Below are 25,443 nucleotides of genomic sequence, written 5' to 3'. Positions count from 1 at the left end.
ACACTTACTGAAACAGGACGGTACAACTCTACACTCACTTAAACAGGATGGTGTAACTATACAGACATACACACACTTAAACAAGACAGTGCAACTCCTGATATAGACAAATACTCAATTAAACTAATTTAAAGTATCTGAATAAAATCGATAAACTGACAGCACAAATCAAGATATATTAATATGATCCCATACCATTATCGAAATGTGCTTACAAGGAGATCAAAACATTCAGGTATATTTGATCTTTTTAGAGTATGGGAAAGGTGGTGGGATAGCACTGTTAATACAAAACGAAATGAGGACAGTTGTGAGATAAGGTCTGAGCTCGGATGATGCAGAGTTCATTTGGGTGGAGGTTTAAAAAAAAGCAAGGGAAAGAAAACATTGGAAGGAGTAATGCAGAGACCAGTAAACAACAGCCACCCCGTGGGAAAGGTCATAAATTAACAAATAATAGGAGTATTTTTTTAAAAATAGAGCAATAATTATGGGAATCTTTATGTTGATTGGTTTAATCAATTTGGAAAGGGTAGCTATGACAACAAATCCTTACAGTGCATTAGGGATACTTTCCCAGAGCAATATGTCATGGATCCAACTAGGGGGCAGATGATCTTGCATGTGTTAATGGGTAACAAGGCAGGTTTAATAAATGACTTTGAGTAAATGATCCCCAAAGAAGCAGTGATCATAACTTGATAGAATTCAGAAACTTGGATCAGAAATTACTGTGCTTAACTTAAAAATTGCAAATTATAATGAAGTGAGGAGAGAGTTAGCTAAAATGAACTGGGTGGACAGATTCACAGGAATGACAGTAACCATTTAAGGAGGTAGTTCATGACTCTTGGTAAAACTAAATCCCAGTAAGGAAGAAAGATCCCAAGGGTAGGATACAAATATGGATAACCAATGAAGTTGAGAGTATACAAGGATGCTAAAATTACTGATAGCCCCAAAGACTGGGATAAATTCAGAATCTGGAAGAGAAGGTCAGACTAAAAACTGAGAAAATAAATTACAAGAGCAAACAAGTGAGGAATATAAAACTGACAATAAGAGCTTCATTAAATATATGAAAAGGAAGAGAGAGGTGAAAAGGAAGAGAGAGGTAAAAATGAACTTTGGTCCATTAAAAAATGAATCTTGGGAGACAGTTTTGAGGACCAAGGAAATAGCAGAAGAGTATACAGATACTTTGCATTAGTCTATACAGTGAAAGATTCATCAGAGGAAGTGGTGGAGGATGGTACAATTGCAACATTTAAAAGGCATCTGGATGGGTATATGAATGATGGCGGCACGGTGGCTCAGTGGTTAGCACTGCTGCCTCACAGCACCAGGGTTTCAGGTTTGAATCTAGCCTCGGGCGATTGTCTGTGTGGAGTTTGCACATTCTCCCCGCGTCTGCATGGGTTTCCTCCGGGTGCTCCAGTTTCCTCCCACAATCCGAAGATGTGTAGATCAGGTGAATTGGCCATGCTAAATTGTCCATAGTGTTAGGTGCATTAGTCAGAGGAAAATGGGTCTGGGTGGTGTCTCTTTGGAGGGTCGGTGTGGACTAGTTGGGTCGAAGGGCCTGTTTTCACACTGTAAGGAATCTAATCTAATAAAAAAATAGGAAGGGTTTGGAGGGATATGGACCGGGTGCTGGCAGGTGAGACTAGATTGGGTTGAGATATCTGGTCGGCATGAACAAGTTGGACCGAAGGGTCTGTTTTCATGCTGTACATTTCTATGATTCTATGACTCTATTAATACTAAATATGGGGGAGGAATTAAGTACCATCATCATAGATAAAATAATGGGGCTAAAGGCAAATAAGTCCTCTGGAGCTGATGTGTTGCATCCTATGATCCTAATACAGGTAGCTCCAGAGATAGTGAATACATTAATTATAATTATCCAAAACTGTTGGCTTCTGGAGAAGTAACGGAGCATCGGGAAACTGCTAATGTGACACCCCTTTCAAAACGGGATGGAGGTAAAAAGCAGGTAATGATAGGTCAATTAACCTAATACATTTTGTTGGACAAGTATTGAAGTCAGTTATTAAGGAAGTAATAGAACATTTGGAAAAATCATAATCTAACCAAATAGTCAGCATATCTTCATGACAGGGAAATCGTGTCTGACTAATTTATTAAAGCTTTTTGAGGATGTCTCAACCAGTGTGGATAGAGGGGAGCCAGTAGATATGTAGTATTTGAATTTCCAAAGTGTTCAACAAGGAACCTTGTAAAAGGTTAAGTCATAATCTTCTTTCAACATCTATCCTGTCAAACCCCTTAAATCTTACATGTTTCAATAAGATCACCTCTCACTCTTCTGAACTGCAGTGAGTATAGGCCTACACAAAAACAGAAATTACTGGTGAAATTCAGCAGTCCTGGCATCACTTGTGAAAAGAAAAGAGAGTTAATGTTTTGAGTACAATGACCTTTCTTCATAAGTATATAGACTTAGCCAACTCAACTTTTTGTCATAAGCCATTCAACACAGGAATCAACAACTGATTGTTTTCATTATACTCTTCATGTGATCTCACCAACGTTTTGCACTGTTATTACAAGGCTTCCCTACTTTTATAATCCAATCCCCTTGCAGTAAAGGCCAATAGTCAATTTATCTTCATCGTGTCTTTTTGTCACTGCATGTTAAACTTTTGTGATTCTTGCTTTCCTCAAGATTCCATGTCATTATTTACCAATTCTGTCCTCCTGGTAAATATGAAGGAAAATAATAGTTTAACATTTCTACTATCTGTCCCATGTTACCTGTAGTATTATCCCGTCTCGTGCTTAATAATCCTATTCTTATTCCGGCCTCCCATTTTTTAAAAAATTGAGGTGCCTGCAAAGTATTTCACTATTTTTGTTTTATCCTTCTTGATAATTTAATTGCATAGTTTCCTTTACCTTTGTAATCGGATTCTTGCCTTCTGTCTTAATCTCTTCATATTGTCTCTGTTGCACTCTTCTGTAGTCTTTGTACTTAATGTATGTTTCTTTTCTAGCCCTCAATTGGTGCCTTCTGTCTTTATTCATTCACAGAATCTCAAAATTGATTTTTTTTTGTTCCTTATTTTTAGCAGAATATATTTTTCCTGTGCTCTATTGACCATTGATTAAATATTTCCCATTGTTTTCCTACATTATTTGTCAATATTGTTGCCCAATTCATTTTCTCAGTTCTATTCTCAGTCTTTCAAAATCAACCTTTCCCCAATCTATCAATTTCTTTATGATACAATTATGTCCTTCATTTCTGTGATCCTAAATTGTATTATGTTGCAGTCATTATCGACAAAACCTTCTCTCATTGGCTTTAGTTCATTCCCTAGTCTCTCGACTAATAATGAATCCTCCTTTGTTGGATTTCTTAAACGTCGAATTAGAAAAGGCTCAACTGTTTTCCTTACCTCTTCATTTCACTTAATATAGTGGTTAGAATTATCATGTTTATTTTTCTTTTATTTATTCAGTTCCCTGTTTGTAAATTTCTTCCTCTACCTCCCTTCACTTCCATGTGATCTGTAGACTACATCAGTTATTGCAATTGAATCTTTACTATCTTTATCGCTATTATTTGGCATCGACTTCTGTTTTGCTGAAATAAGTTTCTTTTCTACTACCATTATGTTATGCCTCATATGTACAGCTACTTCATCTTTTCTATCTTTCCTCATGTTATATACTGTGCAATTTTCAGTTCACAGACCTAATTTTTCGAGAGCCACATTTCTAGTGCCCATGATGTCTTGTCAATGCATGATTGCCTTCATCTCCCATGTTTAATCATGGATAATGGGTGGAGTCATCTGCATTTGCCGATGATAAATGTGGTGGCAGGAAGGGCATTTAATAAGATGGTATGATGAAACCCATTCGCACTTGAATTAGGTTCTGACCAGGAATGCCCATGGTCGATCTTTCCATCTGACCAACTGAGGTCTTTGCGTGGTTAGCTAATTCTTAGAAATAAGACAAATATCACCTGTTAAAGATACCTTCCACAGACTCTGAGGTAGAAAATTCCAAAAATTAGGTGAAAAGCATCCTCCCCATATCAATGCTAAGAGGCATATCCCTTATTTTGAAACTCTGTTCCCTGGTTCCAACTCACCCCCACCCCACAACCTCGTTAAACATCCTTTCCGAACCACATGGTCTATCCTTTTAAGGGATTTTAAAGTTCAGTCTTCGGGTTCTTTTAAACTCTTGAGAATATAGGTTCAGTCACCACAAAGGGCGGCACGGTCGCTCAATGGTTAGCACTGCTGCCTCACAGCACCAGGGTCCTAGGTTCGATTCCAGCCTCGAGCGTCTGTCTGTGTGGAGTTTGCACATTCTCCCCATGTCTGCGTGGATTTCCTCCGGTTTCCTCCCACAGTCCAAAGATGTGCAGGTTAGGTGAATTGGCCAAGCTAAATTGCCCATAGTGCTAGGTGCATTAGACAGAGGGAAATGGGTCTGGGTGGATTACTCTCCAGAGGGTCAGTGTGGACTGGTTGGGCCGAAGGGCCTGTTTCCCCACTGTAGGTAATCTAAACATTCCCCACACAAGACACCCCCACTAGTCCAAGAATTAATCTGGTAAACATCCACTTCATTCCCTGTATGGCAATCCTTCTTTAGGTACATGGACCAAAATACTGTATTCCAAGTGCAGTCTCACCAAGATTCTATACAATTAAAGCATGACATCTTCACTTGCATACACAAATCCTCTTATAATAAAGGCCAACAAAACATTTGCCTTCCTAATTACTTGCTACCTGTGCATATTAGCTGACTAATGTGCAAGGACATCAAATTTCTTTTGGATGTCAACACTTTCCAATCTCTGACCACTTAAGTAATTGTCTGCATCTTTATTTTTCCTATCAGTGGATCACCTCAGACTTATCCACCTTATATTCCATCTGTTATTTTCTTTAGATTTACCTATCTAAATCTTGAAACCTATTCACATTTCTTCACAACTCACATTCCCACTAGATTTGTGTCATCTACAAACGTGGAAATATTACATTTGGTCCCTCACATCTAAATTATTGATAGGGATTGTGAACAGTTTGAGCCCAAGTACTGAGCTTGGCAGTACTCCATTATTCACTGCTTGCCAAGCTGAGAATGACCTATTTATTCATACTCACTGTGCTTTTTTCCATTAACTAATTCTCCTATAACTTGGTGTTCTGTGATTTTTAACTTTGTCCACCCCAGTCCAACACCGGCACCTCCAAATCAATTTATACCAATATATTACCCCCATCACATGATCTATTTTGTTTATAAATGTGTGGGGCCTTATCAAAAGCTTAATGACAATTTAATTACACCAAATCCACTGGTCACATCTTACTGACTCTGCTATTGACATCCATAAAAATATCCAACAGGTCTGTGAAACATAACTTCCCCGTTATGTTGATGCAGCCTAATCATATCACTAGTTTTTAATTGTTCAGTGATTACATCCTTTATGATTGATTTCCCTCCAACTGACATCAGGCAAACAGATCTGTAATGCTTCATTTTCTCTCTCCCTCTTTAAATAGTTGGGTTACACCTGCAACCTTCCAATCTACTGGGAGTATTGCAGAGTGTATAGACTTTTGAAGGATGATCACCAATGCCCCCTTTATCCCTATGGCTATCTTCTTCAGTACTTCAAAATATATATCATGAGGTTGTGGGGACCTGTCAACTTTCAGACCAATTAATTTGTCCAGCATTACCATTTTATAACTACATTTTCACTAATCCCTTGATACTATATTCCAACTGGGAGATTTCTTGAGTCATTGTCAATGAACACTAACTCAAAATAATGATTTAGCTTCTCTATCATTTCCTATTACAAATTCTATAATGCGGTTGATATGGCCTCCTCTACTGCACAGAATCACTGACATGGTGCAGAAGGAGGTCATTCAACCCATGATGCCTGCACCTATGTCAATCACTGATTGTCAATCTTCTGCCTTTTCCCCGTACCCTGCACATCATTTCTCTCCAAATAATCATCCAACAACCTCCTAAATGCACCAGTTAAATTTGCTTTCACCACTTTGTCAGGCAACGCCTTCCATACCCTTACTACACACTGTCTGGAAAATATTTTTTCTCATATCACCCTAGTTCTGTTTGCGCAACACTTTAAACCTGTGTGCACTTGTTCTTTATTTTCTGCGTGGAATTTATATGGGTTTGAGACTTCTGATAAAGTGCCTCTTAACAGGTCTGCCAGGAAACTTGAAAGCTGTGGAACATGGATACATGATTGACTGAGTGACAAGAAACAAACAGGAAGGATATGAAGGTTTTATGGAAATAGTTACACAAATGGACTTTAATTATGTGACTAGATTAAAGAATCTGGAGTTGTTTTCTTTGAGAAGGGAAGCCTACAACAAAGTAAAAGGCCCTTTAGCCCATTCAATCTGTGCTGGTCAAAAACAACCATCCAACTATTCTAAACCCCTTTTACAACACTTAGCTCATAGCCTTGTGTCATTGACATCATAAGTGTATATTTAAACACTTTTTGAATATTATGTGGGTTTCTGTCTCGATCACAAGCAGTGAGTTCCAGATTGCTATAATCTTTAGGTGAAAAGAATTTTCTTTACATCCCCTCTAACTCTCTTTCCCCATACCTTAAATCTAAGTCCTTGGCCATTGATTCCCACCACCAAGGGAAACGTTTGTTCCAAATACCCTATCAATATCCCTCATAATTTTATGCATCTCATTCATGTCCCCCCTCAGTTTCCTGTGTTCCAAGGAAAGCAATCCCAGTCTATCCAAATCCCTCTTCATTCTCCAGCTCAGACAACATCCTGGAAAATCTCATTTGCACCCTTTCCAGTGCAATCACATCCTGTTCGTAATGAAATTCCAGAGCTATCCACGATACTTCAGATATGGCCTAACCAATGTTTTATACTGTTACAGCATCACATGCCTGCTCTTAAACTCTACGTTTCAGCTATTAAAGGCCAGTTATCTGGGTGAACTTAGTGAGAGCATTGTTACTAAGTTTGCAGATAACACAAAGATAAGTGGAAGGACAGCTAGTGTTGGGGAAGCGGGGTGAATGCAGAGGGATTTGTCAAGCCAGGAGAGCAAGCAAAAATATGGCAGATGGAATACAACATGGGACATGGCCTTTTTCAAAACTGAAAGAGGTTGGAAAATTGTATTTTTATGCAACTAAGAACCACAATTTTCCAACACCTTCTAGTTCTGACGAAATTCATATCGGATTAACTGTTTCTCTCCTCAAATACTGCCAAACCTGCTGAATTTCTCCAGCATTTTCTATTCTTATTTCAGTTTTCCAGCATCCTAGTGAAAATAAGGAACTGAAATAAATCAGTATTCATAAAATGGTAAGGCTGGACAAATTAATGGGTCTGAAAGTTGTCAGGTCCCCACAACCTCATGATATACATTTCAAAGTATTGAAGAAGATGGCCATAAGGATAAAGGGGGCATTGGTGAGCATCTTTCAAAAGTCTATGATTCTGCAATACTTCCAGTAGATTCGAAGTTTGCAGGTGTAACCCAACTATTTAAAGAGGGAGAGAGAAAATGACGCATTACAGATCTGTTTGCCTGATGTCAGTTGGAGGGAAGTCAATTATAAAGGATGTAATCACTGAACAACTAAAAACTATGATTAGGCTGCATCAACAAAAAACAAGGAAATTATGTTTGACAGACCTGTTGGACATTTTTATGGATGTTAATAGCAGAGTCAGTAAGAGGTGACCAGTGGATTTGGTGTAAGTAAATTGTTTTTGTTTTGAGGTGACAACATTGGTGCCTGCTTACATCCGAAAGGTCGATTTCTCCATCTCCTGATACTGCCTGGCTTGCTGTGTTCTTCCAGCCTCCTCTGCCTGTCTACTTTGGATTCCAACATCTGCAGGATTTTTGTTCTGCCTCCTCCCCATCCACCAGCTGTGGGTGAGTCTAAATTATTCATACCTCCCCCCCCCCCCCCCCCCCCCACACGAGTGGAAGAGTCCAGGCTAACCGAAAATCTGGAGTGTCAACCAATCAGATTGGAGCCGCGAAATTTGAACAGTGTGGGGGGAGGGGAGAGAGAGAGAGAGAGAGAGGAGCGGAGTTAGAACGAGAGACTGCAGCACCAGCCACGGGAGGGAGAAAGCGGCTCCGACACCGGCACCAGCCCCGGGAGGGAGAGGGAGAAAGCGGCCCTGACGCCAACACAAGCCCCGGGAGGGAACGCGGCTCCGGGAGGAAGGGGGAGGGCGGCGATCTGAGTTGCGTTTGGCTTGAACCGGGTGCAGGGTCGGGCCCAGGATGTCGGAGGAGGGCGCGGTACAAGTGTGTGTCCGGATGAGACCACCCAATGACAGGTGAGCGGACCATCCGTATTGATCGGAACTGACTCTGATTAATTCCTGTGAAGCTCGAGAGCGAGGTTCTCTTTAAGGACACTGCAGCAAATTGGATCCTTGGTTTTGCTATTCGAGGCATTGAGTATAAAAAGTGAAGAGGTTGCACTAGTATTCTTTGTGTTATAAGCCTCTCTTAATTGAATATAATTTTTAATCTCCCTAGAAAGCCATGGATGGATCTTTCATGCTTGCCTTTTTCATTTTTGGAAGAATGTATTTTTGTTAAACCTGTTTGAATTGTTTCTTTAAATGTTTCTCACTTTATTTACTGTCGTCTTGTTATTTATTAATTAGCATAGTCAGTTGTCTCCTCATACCTGGGTGATTTGCTTTGTTTACATTTAAAATTCTTGTTTATGATTACAGTTGGTCATTTTCATACTTAATGTGCATTTAGAGTCAGAGGTGTACAGCACGGAAAGAGACCCTCTGTCCAACCCATCCATGTCGATCAGGTATCCCAACCCAATCTAGTCCCACCCGGCCCATATCCCTCCAAACCCTTCGTTTTCATATACCCATCCAAATGCCTTTTAAAGGTTGCAATTGTATCAGTATCCTGCCCTTCCTCTGGCAGCTCATTCCATACATGTACCACCCTGTGCTTGAAAAAGTTGCCCCTCAGGTGTCTTTTATATCTTTTCCCCCCTCACCCTAAACCTAAGCCCTTTGGTTCTGGACTCCCCCACCCCAGGGAAAAGACTTTGCCTATTTACGCCATCCATTCCCATTATGATTTTGTAAACCTCTGTAAGGTCACCCCTCAGCTTCCGATGCTCCAGGGAAAACAGCCCTGGCCTGTTCAGCCTCTCAAATCCTCCAACCCTGGCAACGTCCTTGTAAATCTTTTCTGAGCCCTTTCAAGTTTTACAATTCCTTTTCGACAGGAAGGAGACCAGAATTGCACGCAATATTTCGACAGTGGTGCAACTCATGTCCTGTACAGCCGCAAGATGACCTTCCAACTCCTGTACTTAATACTCTGACCGATTAAAGGAAAGCATACCAAAGGCAGCCTTCACTATCCTATTGAACTTTTTTTTTCTAAATTCTTTCATGGGGTGCGGGCATGGCTGACAATAGGTGCAGGAGTAGGCCATTCTGCCCTTCGAGCCTGCACCACCATTCAATATGATCATGGCTGATCATCCTTAATCAGTATCCTGTTCCTGCCTTATCTCCATAATCCTTGATTCCACTATCCTTGAGAGCTCTATCCAATTCTTTCTTAAATGAATCCAGAGACTGGGTCTCCACTGCCCTCTGGGGCAGAGCATTCCACGCAACCACCACTCTCTGGGTGAAGAAGTTTCTCCTCATCTCTGTCCTAAATGGTCTACCCCGTATTTTTAAACTGTGTCCTCTGGTTCGGCACTCACCCATCAGCGGAAACATGTTTCCTGCCTCCAGAGTGTCCAATCCTTTAATAATCTTAAATGACTCAATCAGATCCCCTCTGTCTTCTAAACTCAAGGGTATACAAGCCCAGTTGCTCCAGTCTTTCAGCGTAAGGTAGTCCCACCATTCCAGGAATTGACCTCGTGAATCTACGCTGCACTCCCTCAATAGTCAGAATGTCTTTCCTCAAATTTGGAGACCAGAACTGCACACAATACTCCAGGTGTGGTCTCACCAGGGCCCTGTACAGCTGCAGAAGAATCTCTTTGCTTCTATACTCAATCCCTCTTGTTATGAAGGCCAGCATGCTATTAGCCTTCTTCACTACCTGCTGTACCTGCATGCTTACCTTCATTGACTTGTTGTGCAAGAACACCCAGATCTATTTGTACTGCCCCTTTACCTAAACTTATTCCATTTAGGTAGTAATCTGCTTTCCTGTTCTTGCCACCAAAGTGGATAACCATACATTTATCTACATTAAACTGCATCTGCTATGCATCTGACCACTCACCTAACCTGTCCAGGTCACCCTGTAATCTCCTAACATCCTCCTCACATTTCACCCTGTCCCCTGGCTTAGTATCACCAGCAAATTTGCTAATGTTATTACTAATACCATCTTCTATATCATTAATATATATTGTAAAAAGCTGCGGTCCCAGCACTGATCCCTGCGGTACCCCACTGGTCACTGCCTGCCATTCCGAAATGGAGCTGTTTATCACTACTCTTTGTTTCCTGTCAGCCAAACAACTTTCAATCCAAGTTAGTACTTTGCCCCCAATACCATGCGCCCTAAATTTGCTCACTAACCTCCTATGTGGGACTTTATCAAAAGCTTTCTGAAAGTCCAGGTACACTACATCTACTGGATCTCCCTCGTCCATCTTCAGAGTTACATCCTCAAAAAAAATTCTACAAAATTAGTCAAGCATGATTTCCCCTTCATAAATCCATGCTGACTCTGACCTATCCTGTTACTACCATCCAGATGTGTCATAATTTCATCCTTTATAATAGACTCCAGCATCTTTCCCACCACTGAGGTCAGACTAACTGGTCTATAATTTCCTGCTTTCTCTCTCCCACCTTTCTTAAAAAGTGGTACAACATTAGCCACCCTCCAATCTGCAGGAACTGATCCTGAATCTAACGAACTCTGGAAAATAATCACCAACGCATCCACGATTTCTTGAGCCACCTCCTTCAGTACCCTGGGATGTAGACAAGGCCAGCATCTATTGCTTGTCCCTAATTGCATTTGAACTGAGTGGTTTGCTAGGCCATTTCAGAGGGGATTTAAGAGTCAATCACGTTGCTGTGGATCCGATGTTGCATGTAGGTCAAACCAGGTAGGATTGCAGTTATCCTTTAATAAGGGTCATTCATGAACTAGGTGGATTTTGCCAACAATTAAATGATTTTGTCAATAATTAAATGATTTTGTCATCATTAGCTTCAAGTTTCATATGTTTATAGAATCATAGAGTTGAACAGATCATTCAGTCCAACTCCTCCACACCAACCAGATATCCCAAATTAATCTAGTCCCATTCGCCAGCATTTTGCCCATATCCCTCTAAACACTTCCTTTTCATGTACCCATTCAGATGGCCTTTTAAATTGTATCTGTACTTACCTCTACATTTCCTCTGGTAACTCATTCTATATACACACACCACCCTGTGTGTGAAAAAGCTTCCCCTTTGGTCTATTTTTAAATCTTTTCCCCCCCTCACGTTAAACCTCACGTTAAAAGTTTTGGATTAGATTTAATCTAATCTAATCTAAAGAATTTTCTCAGAAGGAGATTCAACCTCTCAACTTTTACCCTGTGAAGTCCCATGTGAATCCTGTGTTTCAATAAGGTCTCCTCTTGTTTTTCTAAATTCCAATGAGTACAAATCCAAACTATTCAACTTTTCCTCATGCAAAACTTAATCTTTACCTAGAAGTAACATAGTGAACCTTCTCTGGATATCGTTCAAGGCAGATATACCTTTCCTTCAGTGTGGTGACCAAAACTCTTCACTGTATTCCAGGAGTACTACGACTAGCATCTTGTACAATTTTAGCAATGCTTCCCTAATTTTATACTGTATTCCCTTTTGAATTGAAACCAATTATTTCCCTTCCCCAATGCAGACTGACCTTTTAATACAAGCTTTTTGTGGTTTATTTGCTAGGATCCCAAAGTTCCTTTCTGCTTCAGCTTTCTGCCATCTGAGCAATTAAATTATATTCAGCTCCTCTTCTTCCTGGCAAAGTGTGTAACCTGAAAAATGTGTTGTTGGAAAAGTGCAGCAGATCAGGCAGCATCCAAGGAGCAGGAGAATCGACGTTTCGGGGCATAAGCCCTTCAGGACTTTGTATTATAAGCCTCTCTTAATTGAATATAATTTTTAATCTCCCTAGAAAGCCATGGATGGATCTTTCTTGCTTACCTTTTCATATTTAAAAGAATGTATTTTTGTTAAACCTGTTTGAATTGTTTCTTTAAATGTTTCTCACTTTATTTACTTTCGTCTTGGGTGCAGGGATAAAATGTACGGTCACCAAACTTGCAGATGATACCAATAAGTGATAAATTTCTCGACTGCAACTTAATTTAGAAATGGCTACGAATAGGTTAGGTGAATGGGCCAGTTTGATTTGGAAGAATCAAAGGGCCACCTACTATCTAAATGGAGAGAAACTTCAAAATGTTTCAGTGCAGAAGGATCTAGTTATCCTTGTGCATGAGTAGCAAAAAGCTAACATGTCTTAGAGCAGGTAATACGGAGTGCAAATGGAGTTTTGGCATTTTTTGGCTGAAGGAATAGTATAAAAGTGGGCAACTTTACAAGGCATTGGTAAAACTGCATCTGGAGTATTACATACCATCTTTACTTGAGGGATGTAATTGCATTAGAGACAGTTCAAAGAAGGTTCACTAGATTTAATTCCAGAAGTGAAAACCTGTTTTACAAAGAGAAATTGAACAGTTTAGGTTGACAGTTTAGAAACATGAGAGGACATCTAATTGAGATTTATAAAATGTGAAAGGGATTAGACCAAATAGACACAGAGCACATGTTTCCCTTGACAGGGCAATCTAGAAGGAGAGGTTGTAGTTTTAGGCTAAAGGGGGTCAGATTTGAAACAGGTGAGGAGTAATTGCTTTTCTTAGGATTGTCAATCTGTGAAATCCATTTCTGTAGAGCATTATGGATGTCAGGGCATTAAATAAATTTGAGGAGGTGGACAGATTTTTAATTAGTAATAGCTTAAAGGGAGGAGTGAGAGGGAAAGTGGACCTGAAGCCAAGATATGATCAGTTGTAATTATATTAAATAATGCCGCAGGCTTGAGGGACTGAATTGACTCCTCCTCCTAGTTGTCGCATTCTAAAGATATTCAATACAACAAGGAGTTGGCTACCTGAGCTGGTGCTACTGCGAAATTCAGGAGAGGCATCAATTTCCTCTTTCTGGTTTTTCTTCAGCTTCCTGTAAATATTGAAGTTTAGCATTGTAGTGACTGTAGGAAGGTGTTTTAACCGGTCTTGCATAGAGTTTTTCTTCCCAGTCTCTATCAGACTTGATGATAGAATCAAATTTGATTGTTGGATGGTGTAGAATGCAAGTGATAGAACTCAAAAATGGAAAAGAAATAAATAAATGGGGTGAAATGAAAACAGCAATGGAGTGAGATGGGAAATGTTAAGAATGGAATTGAAAATCTGTTATGGAGCTATAAATATTTTCACTTGGTTAGTACAGCAGATCTGGTCTTTAAAAATTTGAAAATGAGTAAAAGCTGTTGTTTTTACCAGAGAGAAATCTTTACAAGGCGGGTCAGCTGAAGCTCTTCAGATTCATTGGAAAGCCGACAAACAAACTGTTTCCCAGATATCTGGATCAAGGTCTTTCAGTTTTGGTGAGTTTCTGAAGAGTTTGTGTTGCAGATTACTTTTAGTAAATTTATTAGATTACAGTCAGAAAACACAGAAACAGGCCCTTTGCTCCAGTCAGTCTGCACTGAACATAAGGCCAAATTAAACTAGTCCCACCTACCTGCTCCTGGCCAAAATCTGTCCAGTCCTTTTGTATTCATTTAATTTATCCAAATGTGTTTTAAATGTTGTAATTTTACTCAAATCCACCATTATTCAGAGAAAAAGGTTGCACAAAAATGTAATAAAAAGGCAAAAGGGAGCAAGTAACCAGTAGTAGCAGGTACTACTGTGTTACACTAGGGGAATAATTTATAACTTTAGACAGTACTGCCCATTAAAATGTCAAATAACAGATCAACTGACTCACTATATTAGCAGATTGTATTACATAACAACTTTCAAGTAACAGTTAATCTGACTACACACCCAAAATAAAATTGGACTATTGCTCTGTCCAAATTCATTCAGAAAATTATAGTAGTAAGCTAAAACTAAGAATTGCAGGTGCTAGAAATCTGAAACCAAACCAGAATTTTCTGGAGAAACTCAACAGATCTGGCAGCATCTGTGGAAAGAAAACAAAGTTAAAGATCCAGGTCCAGTGATTCTTCAAAACTGACAAGTAACCTGTCCGAAGGCTTTAAAGGAACTGCTTTCTATATTTTGTCAATTGATTCCTGCAATACAATGTAATTCAGTTATCATATATGCCGCATTCATACTAAAACAGATCATTTCCAGGAATTAATGTAGTCTTGCTCACTTTGAGATCAACTGAAAATGATCCTTTGACAACTTGTAGCCCTAGTCTAAGATAAAGAGCAGTGCTGACAACAAACAACCAGTTGGCCCAAAGACAAATATTTTACAAAAATGTATAATGTGCATTAAGTAATGACTGCTGATGACACAATTGTGGTAATTGAAGAGAATGGTTCAGAAGACCAAAGGTATGACAAACATTCTCAGGGTTTCCAACTAAGGTGGCTATTTAGTGATTTGTTGACCATCAGTCAATACTGAAGTAATAGAATAAAGACAGTTGACATGTTTTTCAGAATAGCACATGTCATTACCAGAACCCACCTCAATTATCCATGTTTGGGAATTGCGATAATAAGAGATGGAAATGTGTTGCTGGAAAAGCGCAGCAGGTCAGGCAGCATCTAGGGAACAGGAGAATCGACGTTTCGGGCATTAGCCCTTCTTCAGGAATGAGGAAAGTTGGTCCAGCAGGCTAAGATAAAAGATAGGGAGGAGGGACTTGGGGGAGGCGCGTCGGAAATGTGATAGGTGGAAAGAGGTCAAGGTGAGGGTGATAGGTCAGACTGGGGTGGGGGCGGAGAGGTCGGGAAGAAGATTGCAGGTTAGGAAGGCGGTGCTGAATTTGATGGATTTGACTGAGACAGGCTGGGGGGAGGGGAAATGAGGAAACTGGTGAAATCCGAGTTCATCCCTTGTGGTTGGAGGGTTCCTAGCCGGAAGATGAGGCGTTCTTCCTCCAACCGTCGTTTCGCTGTGGTCTGACGATGGAGGAGTCCAAAGACCTGCATATCCTTGGTGGAGTGGGAGGGGGAATTGAAATGTTGAGCTACAGGGTGGTTGGGTTGGTTGGTCCGGGTGTCCCAGAGGTGTTCCCTGAAACGCTCCGCAAGTAGGCGGCCCGTCTCCCCAATATAGAGGAGGCCACATCGGGTGCAAAGGATGCAATAGATGATATGTGTAGAGGTACAGGTGAATCTGTGGCGGATATGGAAGTTTCCTTTGGGGCCTTGGAGGGAGGTGAGGGGGGAGGTGTGGGCGCAAGTCTTGCACCTCCTGCGGTTGCAGGGGAAGGTGCCGGGAGTGGAGGTTGGGTTGGTGGGGGGTGTGGATCTGACGAGGGAGTCACGGAGGGAGTGGTCTTTGCGGAATGCTGATAGGGGAGGGGAGGGAAATATATCCTTGGTGGTGGGGTCCGTTTGGAGGTGGCGGAAATGGCGGCGGATGATGCGCTGTACATGGAGGTTAGTGGGGTGGTAGGTGAGGACCAGTGGGGTTCTGTCCTGGTGGCGGTTGGAGGGGCGGGGTTCAAGGGCGGAGGATCGGGAAGTGGAAGAGATGCGGTGGAGGGCATCGTCGACCACGTCGGGGGGGAAATTGCGGTCCTTGAAGAAGGAGGCCATCTGGGATGTGCGTTTTTGGAACTGGTCCTCCTGGGAGCAGATGCGGCGGAGTCGAAGGAATTGGGAGAATGGGATGGCGTTTTTACAGGGGGCAGGATGGGAGGAGGTGTAGTCCAGGTAGCTGTGGGAGGCGGCTCGTGCTCCCACGAGGAGGTTGAACAGTTCATCCACTTCACCAACACCTTCCACCCCGACCTCAAATTCACCTGGACAGTCTCCGATTCCTCCCTCCCCTTCCTCGACCTTTCTATTTCTATCTCAGGCGACCGAATCAACACGGACATCTACTACAAACCAACCGACTCCCACAGCTACCTGGACTGCAAGACTTGCGCCCACACCTCCCCCCTCACCTCCCTCCAAGGCCCCAAAGGAAACTTCCATATCCGCCACAGATTCACCTGTACCTCCACACATATCATCTATTGCATCCTTTGCACCCGATGTGGCCTCCTCTATATTGGGGAGACGGGCCGCCTACTTGCGGAGCGTTTCAGGGAACACCTCTGGGACACCCGGACCAACCAACCCAACCACCCTGTAGCTCAACATTTCAATTCCCCCTCCCACTCCACTAAGGATATGCAGGTCTTTGGACTCCTCCATCGTCAGACCACAGCGAAACGACGGTTGGAGGAAGAACGCCTCATCTTCCGGCTAGGAACCCTCCAACCACAAGGGATGAACTTGGATTTCACCAGTTTCCTCATTTCCCCTCCCCCCAGCCTGTCTCAGTCAAATCCATCAAATTCAGCACCGCCTTCCTAACCTGCAATCTTCTTCCCGACCTCTCCGCCCCCACCCCAGTCTGACCTATCACCCTCACCTTGACCTCTTTCCACCAATCACATTTCCGACACCCCTCCCCCAAGTCCCTCCTCCCTATCTTTTATCTTAGCCTGCTGGACCAACTTTCCTCATTCCTGAAGAAGGGCTAATGCCCGAAACGTCGATTCTCCTGTTCCCTAGATGCTGCCTGACCTGCTGCGCTTTTCCAGCAACACATTTCCATCTCTGATCTCCAGCATCTGCAGACCTCACTTTCTCCTCAATTGCGATAATAAGACAACTTGGGCTAATTGATAGATGAGGCACTCTATCGCTGAACCAAAGAATTGCATTCTCTCAAAATTTGGAGATGCCGGTGTTGGACTGGGGTGTACAAAGTTAAAAATCACACAACACCAGGTTATAGTCCAACAGGTTTAATTGGAAGCACACTAGCCTTCGGAGCGTCGCTCCTTCATCAGGTGATAGTGGAGGGCTCAATCCTAACAGAATTTATAGCAAAAATTTAACAGTGTGATGTAACTGAAATTATACATTGAAATTATACATCAATTTTTGGTATAAATTCTCACAAAAGATCATTATACTGGGCACATTTGCTTATAGCAGTACCGCTTGCATTCCTAAATAATTACTCATCGATACAAGGTTCAGGGCTATTGTCAATAAGGTCTGACTAAACTGATACCATTGTATGGAATCTTTGTAGTTCCATTTCGAGAATGACACTTCAAAACATGTAAACCAGCAGCTGTACCTTGTGTTTGAGTTCCTTTATTGGTTGTTTTCATTCAATTTGCATTATAGAAGAAGCAAGTTGACTATCTTCTCTACTGAATTTTATTTTAGACCGTGTATTCCATCCTGAAGAGTCAACAGCCACCGTTTATAATGAGGTTGCACACTCCATTGTGCACTCTATTACCAAGGGCTACAATGGTGAGTATACTTGACAACGCATCGATGGTACGATGAAATTACTTAGTCTTTCCTTCGTTATCTGGCTCTTGATTTTATTTTTTAAGGTTTTAAATCCGATATGGATTCCATTTGATTTAAGTTCTGGATAATATACCATCTATTGTTATTTCAAGCTTGGTTGTAGCCATGTGCTTGTTGGAGTTCTCTTAAAGGGATTTTTAATAATCATTTATAGTCCATATGTTGTACACCACTGTTTTTGTCTTTGTCCTTCAAGAGGTGGGACAAAAAAGTAAGACTTTAGAGATTCAGGCATATAAAATTCAAAACAGTAATTTAGCATGAAGAGAGTGGTTTTGATGTTGTTTAGTGTTGATGTTAAATTGACATTTTGTTTAACAGGGACCATATTTGCATATGGGCAGACTTCTTCAGGAAAGACTTACACAATGATGGGAAATGCAGTTTCTTCTGGTCTTATTCCTCTGGCAATCTGCAATTTGTTCAATGTCATTAATAATGTAAGTAACATTTCATGGCATTGAATATTCTGGTTTGAAATTCTGCATGAACATTATAACCTGGAATTATTGTTTGTACTTGGACTTGTGGCAACAATTTATACAATGGAGAAAGCCTTGAATGAAAAGGGTTTCCCACTTCCTGCCTTGGTACAATCATCATGATTCTCCAGAACCATTTTGTATTATTTCCTTCAGTATTCTTCCGTGGTGCATTGTAACATTAACCTGTGATATTGGAAGTTGTTGGAATTGCCTGAACTTGTTGTTTGCTTCTAATTCTCGCATGCTTAAGTTTAGTTTTTATTTCAACTGTTCCGTCTGATCAATTTTTGATCAACATTATCAATCCCCTTCCATTAAGTTACCTCAAAATTGCTCCATGGTTAGTGGAAGTATTCACTGAATGTAAGATTATCAGCAAAGCTGCTTGTATATCAGTAAATGGTTGAGCTCTTCTGTTGGTCATTGATAGAACCAGTTTAAGGCTATTATGGACAATTCTCCTTCAAAGCAAGCTGTTTTAAACGTCATCAGAACAAAACAGTAAGAATAATTTGAATCTAGTATGAGGAAATGCTAACAATTTGACATCCTGAAAAAAAGTAGAGTGAGGATTGACATTTGCATGGACAATGCAGATACAAGTAGACTGTAATGTATTAATTGCAGTTCCTGGGTACTTGGTATAGCATTCCCAAGTGTCATCTGAAAAGAAACTTTCTCTTTGATATTTGATAATTATGTGGTAATATTTGTCAAAAGTAGGTATTTGAAATGTATGAAACACTACTTAATGCTATGTGAAACTAGCTGTTGTATCTTTTACAATAGTGATTTATAGTTCAAAAGGTAGACAAGCAGATATTGACTTACGCTTGGTACACAGGACACAATTTCAAAGTTTGCAGATTAGTCAGCAAATAATATAATAAACTGAGAGGAGGATGGCAGTAGATTACAGGAGACTGATAGGGTGGACAATATTAACTAAGGATTACATTTCTGTTCCTGCAGCCCTTAGAAATGAGGGAGTATATGTAAACAAATTGTTGATGTTAAGGCAGTATGCAAAAGTGGATTATCTTTTTTTTTAAATGACACTGATCTGCTCTCAAATGGAGAGTTGTGTCCAATTCTGAGCACCACACATGGGGAGCGGTTCGAAAACATTAGAGAGAATGCAGGGAATAGTTGCAGTGATGAGCGACTTCAATTTTGTGGGTGGCTGAAGGGCTACCATTAATTTGCTTTGAGAAGGGAAAGGTGAGAGGAGATTTGATTGAGGTATTTGAAGTCTTGAGTCCAGACAGTAGATAAACCATTTCCATTGGCTGAAGGTTCGAGAACCACAGGACACAATTTCAAGTGGTTGGAAAAATATTTCATGCAGCCAGTGTTTATGACCTGGAGTGCACAGCATGAATTGTACTGCGGAAGGAGGTTACTTGGCCAACTGGGTCTGGACATGAATTGTGCTGGGTTTGGTGTTCTTGCAAAAAGTATCACTAGAAAAGAGGCTTGAAACTAAACAATAGGAGTAGAGGGGAGGGGGAAAGAGTAGTGAAGGATCAAGCTTTGATAGATGAATCAGGAATTGTAGGAAGGATCAGAGGACAAAGAAACCTAAAAATACACAAGCAGTCAAGACTAACTCTTATAAAGGTAACAAAATAATACTGATACTATAGGCTACCAATCTGAATGTTCGTAACATTCATTACAAATGAATTGAATTGATGCTGTTCACTGAAGTAAATAAATGATCTGACAACCATTATTGAAATGTAACTTAATGAACGAAATCATGAGTTATGTGACATTCAATAATTGCAAACTGGGTGGACGGATAACCAGGAAGGCATGAATGTGAGAGTTAGAGATGACATTGGTTCAGGTGATTAGGATGTAGAATTGATTTGCGTAGAAATAAGGAGTAATAGGGAAATAAATCACATTTGGGAATGGTCTATAGGTCCCAGCCACCCCAACAATAAACATACATGAGCACTGAGTATGCAAAAAAAATTGAATGCTTGTAATACACAGATGGTAATAATAGTTGATTTTTCCAGTTGTGTGCTGAAAATGTGCTGCTGAAAAAGCGCAGCAGGTCAGGCAGCATCCAGGGAACAGGAGAATCGACGTTTCGGGCATAAGCCCTTCTTCTTTTCCAGTTGTGTACTTGACAATCAGATTGCCAATGGTAGCCTAGATGCTGTTCAGAGATTCCTTTGGAGCCATATGTTCTGGAACCAACTAGACAGTAGGTGCCGATATACTAGACTTAATATTGTATTGTGGCGGGATGAATTAATGATCCCTGAACAAAGAAATAGCTAGATAGCAGTGACCACAAACTAATTGAACTTTTATATTCAGTTTGAAAGTTTCAGATTGGATTTAAGACTAATGTTTTTCAACTTAAATGAAAGCAACTATGCGGGCATGAAAGCTGAGTCTGCTGAAGTGAGTTAGGATTCTAGAATAGGGGACAGATCATCGGAGAAGGAGCAGCAATCATTTCAGTGGCTATTCCCACGATAAAGAAAAATTCTAAGAGGACCACCCAACATCTATGGCTTTTTTTTTAAAAGAAAAGTGAAGGAAGCATCAAACTTAGGGGGGAAAGGTATATAATTGCACAAAGATGCGTGGAAGATCAGATGATATTCGGCGCAAGTGGGTACTGCAGATGCTGGAGATCAGAGTCAAGATTAGAGCGGTGCTGGAAAAGCACAGCGAGTCGAGCAGGAAAATCGACATTTCGGGCAAAAGCCTGTCATCAGGAATGAGGCAGGGAGCCTTGGGTGGAGAGATAAATGAGAGGGGGATGGGGCTGGGGAGAAGGTAGCCAAGAGTCGAGTCTGTTTCAGGACATGGTTGAAGAGCTTCAGGGTAGAGGAGATGACCTGGGGGTTGCAGTGAGATGGAGACTTACTGAAATCCTTATAGAGAGAGGAGGAGAACTTCTTCAAGGTAGGCAAATGTAAGGTACGGCAGAATGACTAAAAGATGAGTTTGAGAAGTTAACTAGAAATGTAAACAGGGATGGCAAGAGTTTCTCTGGCCATTTTAAAAAGGAAGTAAAGAAAGTGCCTATTGATCCTCCACAGAATGAGCATGAGGAGTTAATGGATAAAGAGGTTGATACGGTTTTTAAAAAAATTAAGAATAAAAAGTAGATTTTTTTTTCCTTTCAAAAAAAAGCTTATTTTTGCATTCTCTGTAGAGTACATGAAAAACATCCAGTAATAGCTGTAAAGAAGGAGGCAGAAAGAGAGGAGCTTGGGGAAATTATCATTAGAGAAGGAGCTATTGGCTGACGAGTGGAACCTGATAAACTTTTTTTTCTCTGGGTTTTAAATGAGTTGATTAATAAGATGTTATTAATTTTTCAAAGTTGTCTTGATTCTGCAATGATTTCATCAGACTCTAAGATAGCAAATAGAAGTAGGGAGGGAGGCAGAAACCAAACTATAGGCCAGTTAGCTTGACGCCTGTCATGAGAGAGATTATTAGGGAGGTTATAGCTGTGCACCTTAAAAGCTTCAAGTTAATCAGGAAGCGTCAGCATTGAAATTTTTTGGAGGAGGAACGTGCTTTGTAGATGATGGGGATAGACATCCCGCACTTGGATTTCCAGACAGCATTTGACAAGATGCCATATAAAACTTTGTTGCACAGAATAGGAGCTCATAGTGCATGGGTAGATATTTGGCTGGCTTGTAGGCAGAAAACAGTAGGCATGAATGGCTCTTTTGTGGTCTCACATCTGAAATATGTGCAGTTATGGTATTCTCTATTTAAGGAAGGAAGGAAATAGGTTGGAGGTGGTTCAATGGAGGTTCATTCAATTGATACCTGCAATGCGTGGGTTGTCTTGCAAGAATTGAGAGTAATAGTGATCATGAATCTGCTGCTGAGTTTTAGAAAAACCCATCTGGTTCACTAGCGTCCTTTAGAGACGGAAACTATCATCCTTACCTAGCCTGGCCTACATTTGACTCTAAACCTATGGCAGTGTTGTTGACTCTTATTTCTCTCTAGGCAATAAGGGATGGGCAATAAATGATTGAAAAGGCTATACAGGCTAGGCTTGTTTTCACTGAAGTTTAGAAGAACAAAGGGTGATTTGATTCAAGGATGCAAGATCCTGAAAGGTCTTGGCACGGTGGACATGGGAAGAATATTTTCTCTTGAGTGGGAGTTCAGAACTTGAGCTGTTTTAAAATTTAGATGTCACCTTTTTAGAACAGAGATGAGGAGAAATATTGTGTTGTGTGACTTAGGAACATGACATCAGAAGCAATGGAGATGTGACTATTGCATATTTCTAAGGTGAAAGTGGATAGATTTTGTTAGACAAGGTAATCAAAAATTGAGGTAGACAGGAACGTGAAATTGAAAACGCAAACAGATCAATCAATCATGATCATCTTGAATGATAGGCTGGAGGTGCCACATGGCCCACTTTTGTTTCTAATTCATGTTTGTATGTATGTTCATTTTTACACTGGGTTGGTAAAAGGGCATCACATTGGCTTCTTGAAACCCTACACGTTCTTCCTTTTCAAATAAACATCAAATTTCCTTTGAATGTCTCTGTTGAACATGCCTCCACCACACACACAGGATTTGCATTCCAAACCGTAACTATTTGCTGCGTGAAAAAGGTTTTCTTCCTGTCACATTTGCTGCTTTTGCAAAACACTTGAACTGTGCCCAGTCATTTTCAATCCTATCATAATTGGGAACATTTTCTCCCAGTTTGCTCTGTCCAGGCCTCATGATTTGAATACTTCAATCCAATCTCTTCTTAGCCATCTCCATGGAAAGTAGTTCTCATCAACCTCTTCTGCACTCTGTCCAATGTCTTCGATTCTTTCTGAAAGAACTCCAGCTGAAGCAGTGCTCATGACTATGAAAGTGCGACAAACCTCCTCGTTGTGTGTGGTGCTGGAAAAACACAGCAGGTCAAGCAGCATCCGAGGAGCAGGAAAATCGATGTGGGCTCCTTCCTGATGAAGGGCTTTTGCTCGAAATGTCGATTCTTCTGCTCCTCGGATGCTGCCTGACCTGCTGTGCTTTTCCAGCGCCACACTCTCTACTCTGATCTCCAGCATCTGCAGTCCTAGCTTTCTCTAACAAACCTCTTTGCTCTTGTAATCTATGTCTCTATTAATAAAGTCTACATTTTTTCATGCTTGATTCACTTCTGTTAATGCCCAGCCACCTTTTAATGATTTACACATATGTAAACTGTTATGATACTGAGGTGAAGCGCTCTGTTAATTAAACCAATCATCCAGAAAACCTCGCCTTGCAATCTGTTAAAATGAGTGACAGACAACTCCCAGATTCCACTATTTAAAGAAAATAACATAATTTTTTTTAACTCTAAAAGTGAACATTAAACAAGAACTATTCACAACTTTAAACCCCCATTTCTCTTAACTGCTTATCTGTCTCCACCTCTATAACAATATACTGTTCCAATAGGACACTTATTAAGTTACGTCAACTTAATTTCAAAACTACACCAAGCTGTCGTCTTCTGTGTCTTTCTTTTTCCAGCTGATCATCTCTCTGGGCCATCGTCTGTCATTTTACTGCAAGTATATTTCATATGAAAAGATACCTTTTGATAGAGGATATTTTCTAATTTTTTGAAGAGCAAGATGTTAGCTCCCCATGCTTTTCTGTCTCGACAGTAGTTGCTCTCTCTCCAATTTTCAAAATGTCCACATTTTTATACCCCTAATATCAGATCGTCTCGTTGGGTTCGATGTTGGCAAAACAATAAATTCAAACTTGATTGGGTTTTAGTATCCTGGGGCATAATTTAAGCTGGTTAAATTGGAATTGTTGTCAAAACGGCAACAAAAACTCATGTATTCATTTCACAGCCGAATGTTTTATATTTTCAATTTTCCACTACACTCTGGGACTGCCGTCTAGTCATATACACAGATGTTTGTAAATCGCTCAGTTCCAAACAGCATTCACTCACTCTTAAAGGTACAGTACACTCCTTCAACTTCATAACAATACCTACGTCTTTATGCTCCTTAAAACCCCTTTCAGGATTGTACCTTTTATCTTGTATTGTCCCTCAGTGATGTTCTTACTAAAATATATCACCTTGTGTGTCTCTACATTGAAATTGGTTTGCCAATTGTTTGCCCGCTGCATCTTGACAGTACCTTTTTTAGATTTGATTACTTAGTGTGGAAACAGGCCCTACGGCCCAACATGTTCACACCGACCCGCCGAAGCGCAACCCGCCCAGGCCCATTCCCCTACATTTACCCTAACACTATGGGCAATTTAGCATGGCCAATTCACCTAACCTGCATATTTTTGGACTGTGGGAGGAAACCGGAGCACCCGGAGGAAACCCATGCAGACACTGGGAGAATGTGCAAACTCTCACATCTACTTCACTAGATGGGACAGTCATGGCTGATCATCCACTTCAATGCCTTGTTCCCCATAGTATCCTCATGTCACTTTGTCCATTGATGTTCAGAAACCTGTCAATTTCTCCTTGAAGCCTGAGCTTCCATGGTGATCTGGAGGTAAAGAATTCAGAACACTTGTCTAGGTGGCAACAGCGGTAGCGTTCTCGTGGGGTGCAGCGGTCGAGGAGGAATGTTCATTTTGGTCGGGGCTGTTCGGCCCAACCATGATGATGTAAACCCCCCCCCCCCCCCCCCCCCCCCCCACCACTGCAAATCCTGTTTTATCCTCTCTCTAGTAATTGTACACAGTTAGCTTTATACAGTAAACAAAATGAGTAAACAAAATTGCCCTCATCTTAGTCATAAGTGATTTCCCCTTATTTTTAAATGGTGTTAACTCAGACACATTAGGGAGATTTAAACAATCCTTGGATAAGCACATGGATGATAATGGGACAGTGTAGGGGGACGAGCTGAGAATAGTTCACGGGTCGGCGCAACATCGAGGGCCGAAGGGCCTGTTCTGCGCTGTATTGTTCTATGTTCCACACAGACAGTCACCCGAGACTGGAATCAAACCTGGGACCTTGGTGCTGTGAGGCAGCAGTGCTTGCCACCGTGCCGCCCCTGTCTTTGAAGTTCCACTTTGTTTACAATGGTTTCAACTTGGATACCGTTAGCATGTGCTGAAATTACATACAAACTTTTGAATTATATGCAGAAGTGGGCCATTTGGCACCTCAAGTCCGTCATTCAGTTGATCATGAGTGATATTTGTGTTTGCAATTTCACATTCCTGTCAAT

At 40.9% G+C, this 25,443-nt stretch overlaps 1 protein-coding gene across 3 annotated transcripts in view; it reads left to right on the top strand.

Moving 5' to 3' along the window:
- Positions 1 to 8,209: 8,209 nt before the first annotated feature.
- The window catches only part of cenpe (centromere protein E), a 116,010-nt gene continuing 98,776 nt past the window's right edge, over positions 8,210 to 25,443 (top strand). For all 3 annotated transcript variants that reach the window (XM_087994949.1, XM_087994952.1, XM_087994945.1), the window contains exons 1-4: positions 8,210 to 8,399; positions 13,657 to 13,760; positions 17,583 to 17,672; positions 18,057 to 18,175. In XM_087994949.1, coding sequence (XP_087851075.1) covers positions 8,344 to 8,399; positions 13,657 to 13,760; positions 17,583 to 17,672; positions 18,057 to 18,175 — 369 coding nt within the window. In that variant the 5' untranslated portion in view covers positions 8,210 to 8,343. The remainder of the gene's footprint in view (positions 8,400 to 13,656; positions 13,761 to 17,582; positions 17,673 to 18,056; positions 18,176 to 25,443) is intronic.

Source organism: Chiloscyllium plagiosum, unplaced genomic scaffold (assembly GCF_037043375.1).
Source record: "Chiloscyllium plagiosum isolate Xiang-an unplaced genomic scaffold, Cpla_swu_hap1 HiC_scaffold_2, whole genome shotgun sequence".
NCBI classification, from domain to species: Eukaryota; Metazoa; Chordata; class Chondrichthyes; order Orectolobiformes; family Hemiscylliidae; genus Chiloscyllium; species Chiloscyllium plagiosum.
Note: the sequence above shows the minus strand (reverse complement) of the source record. Positions and strands in the feature narration are given on the sequence as shown.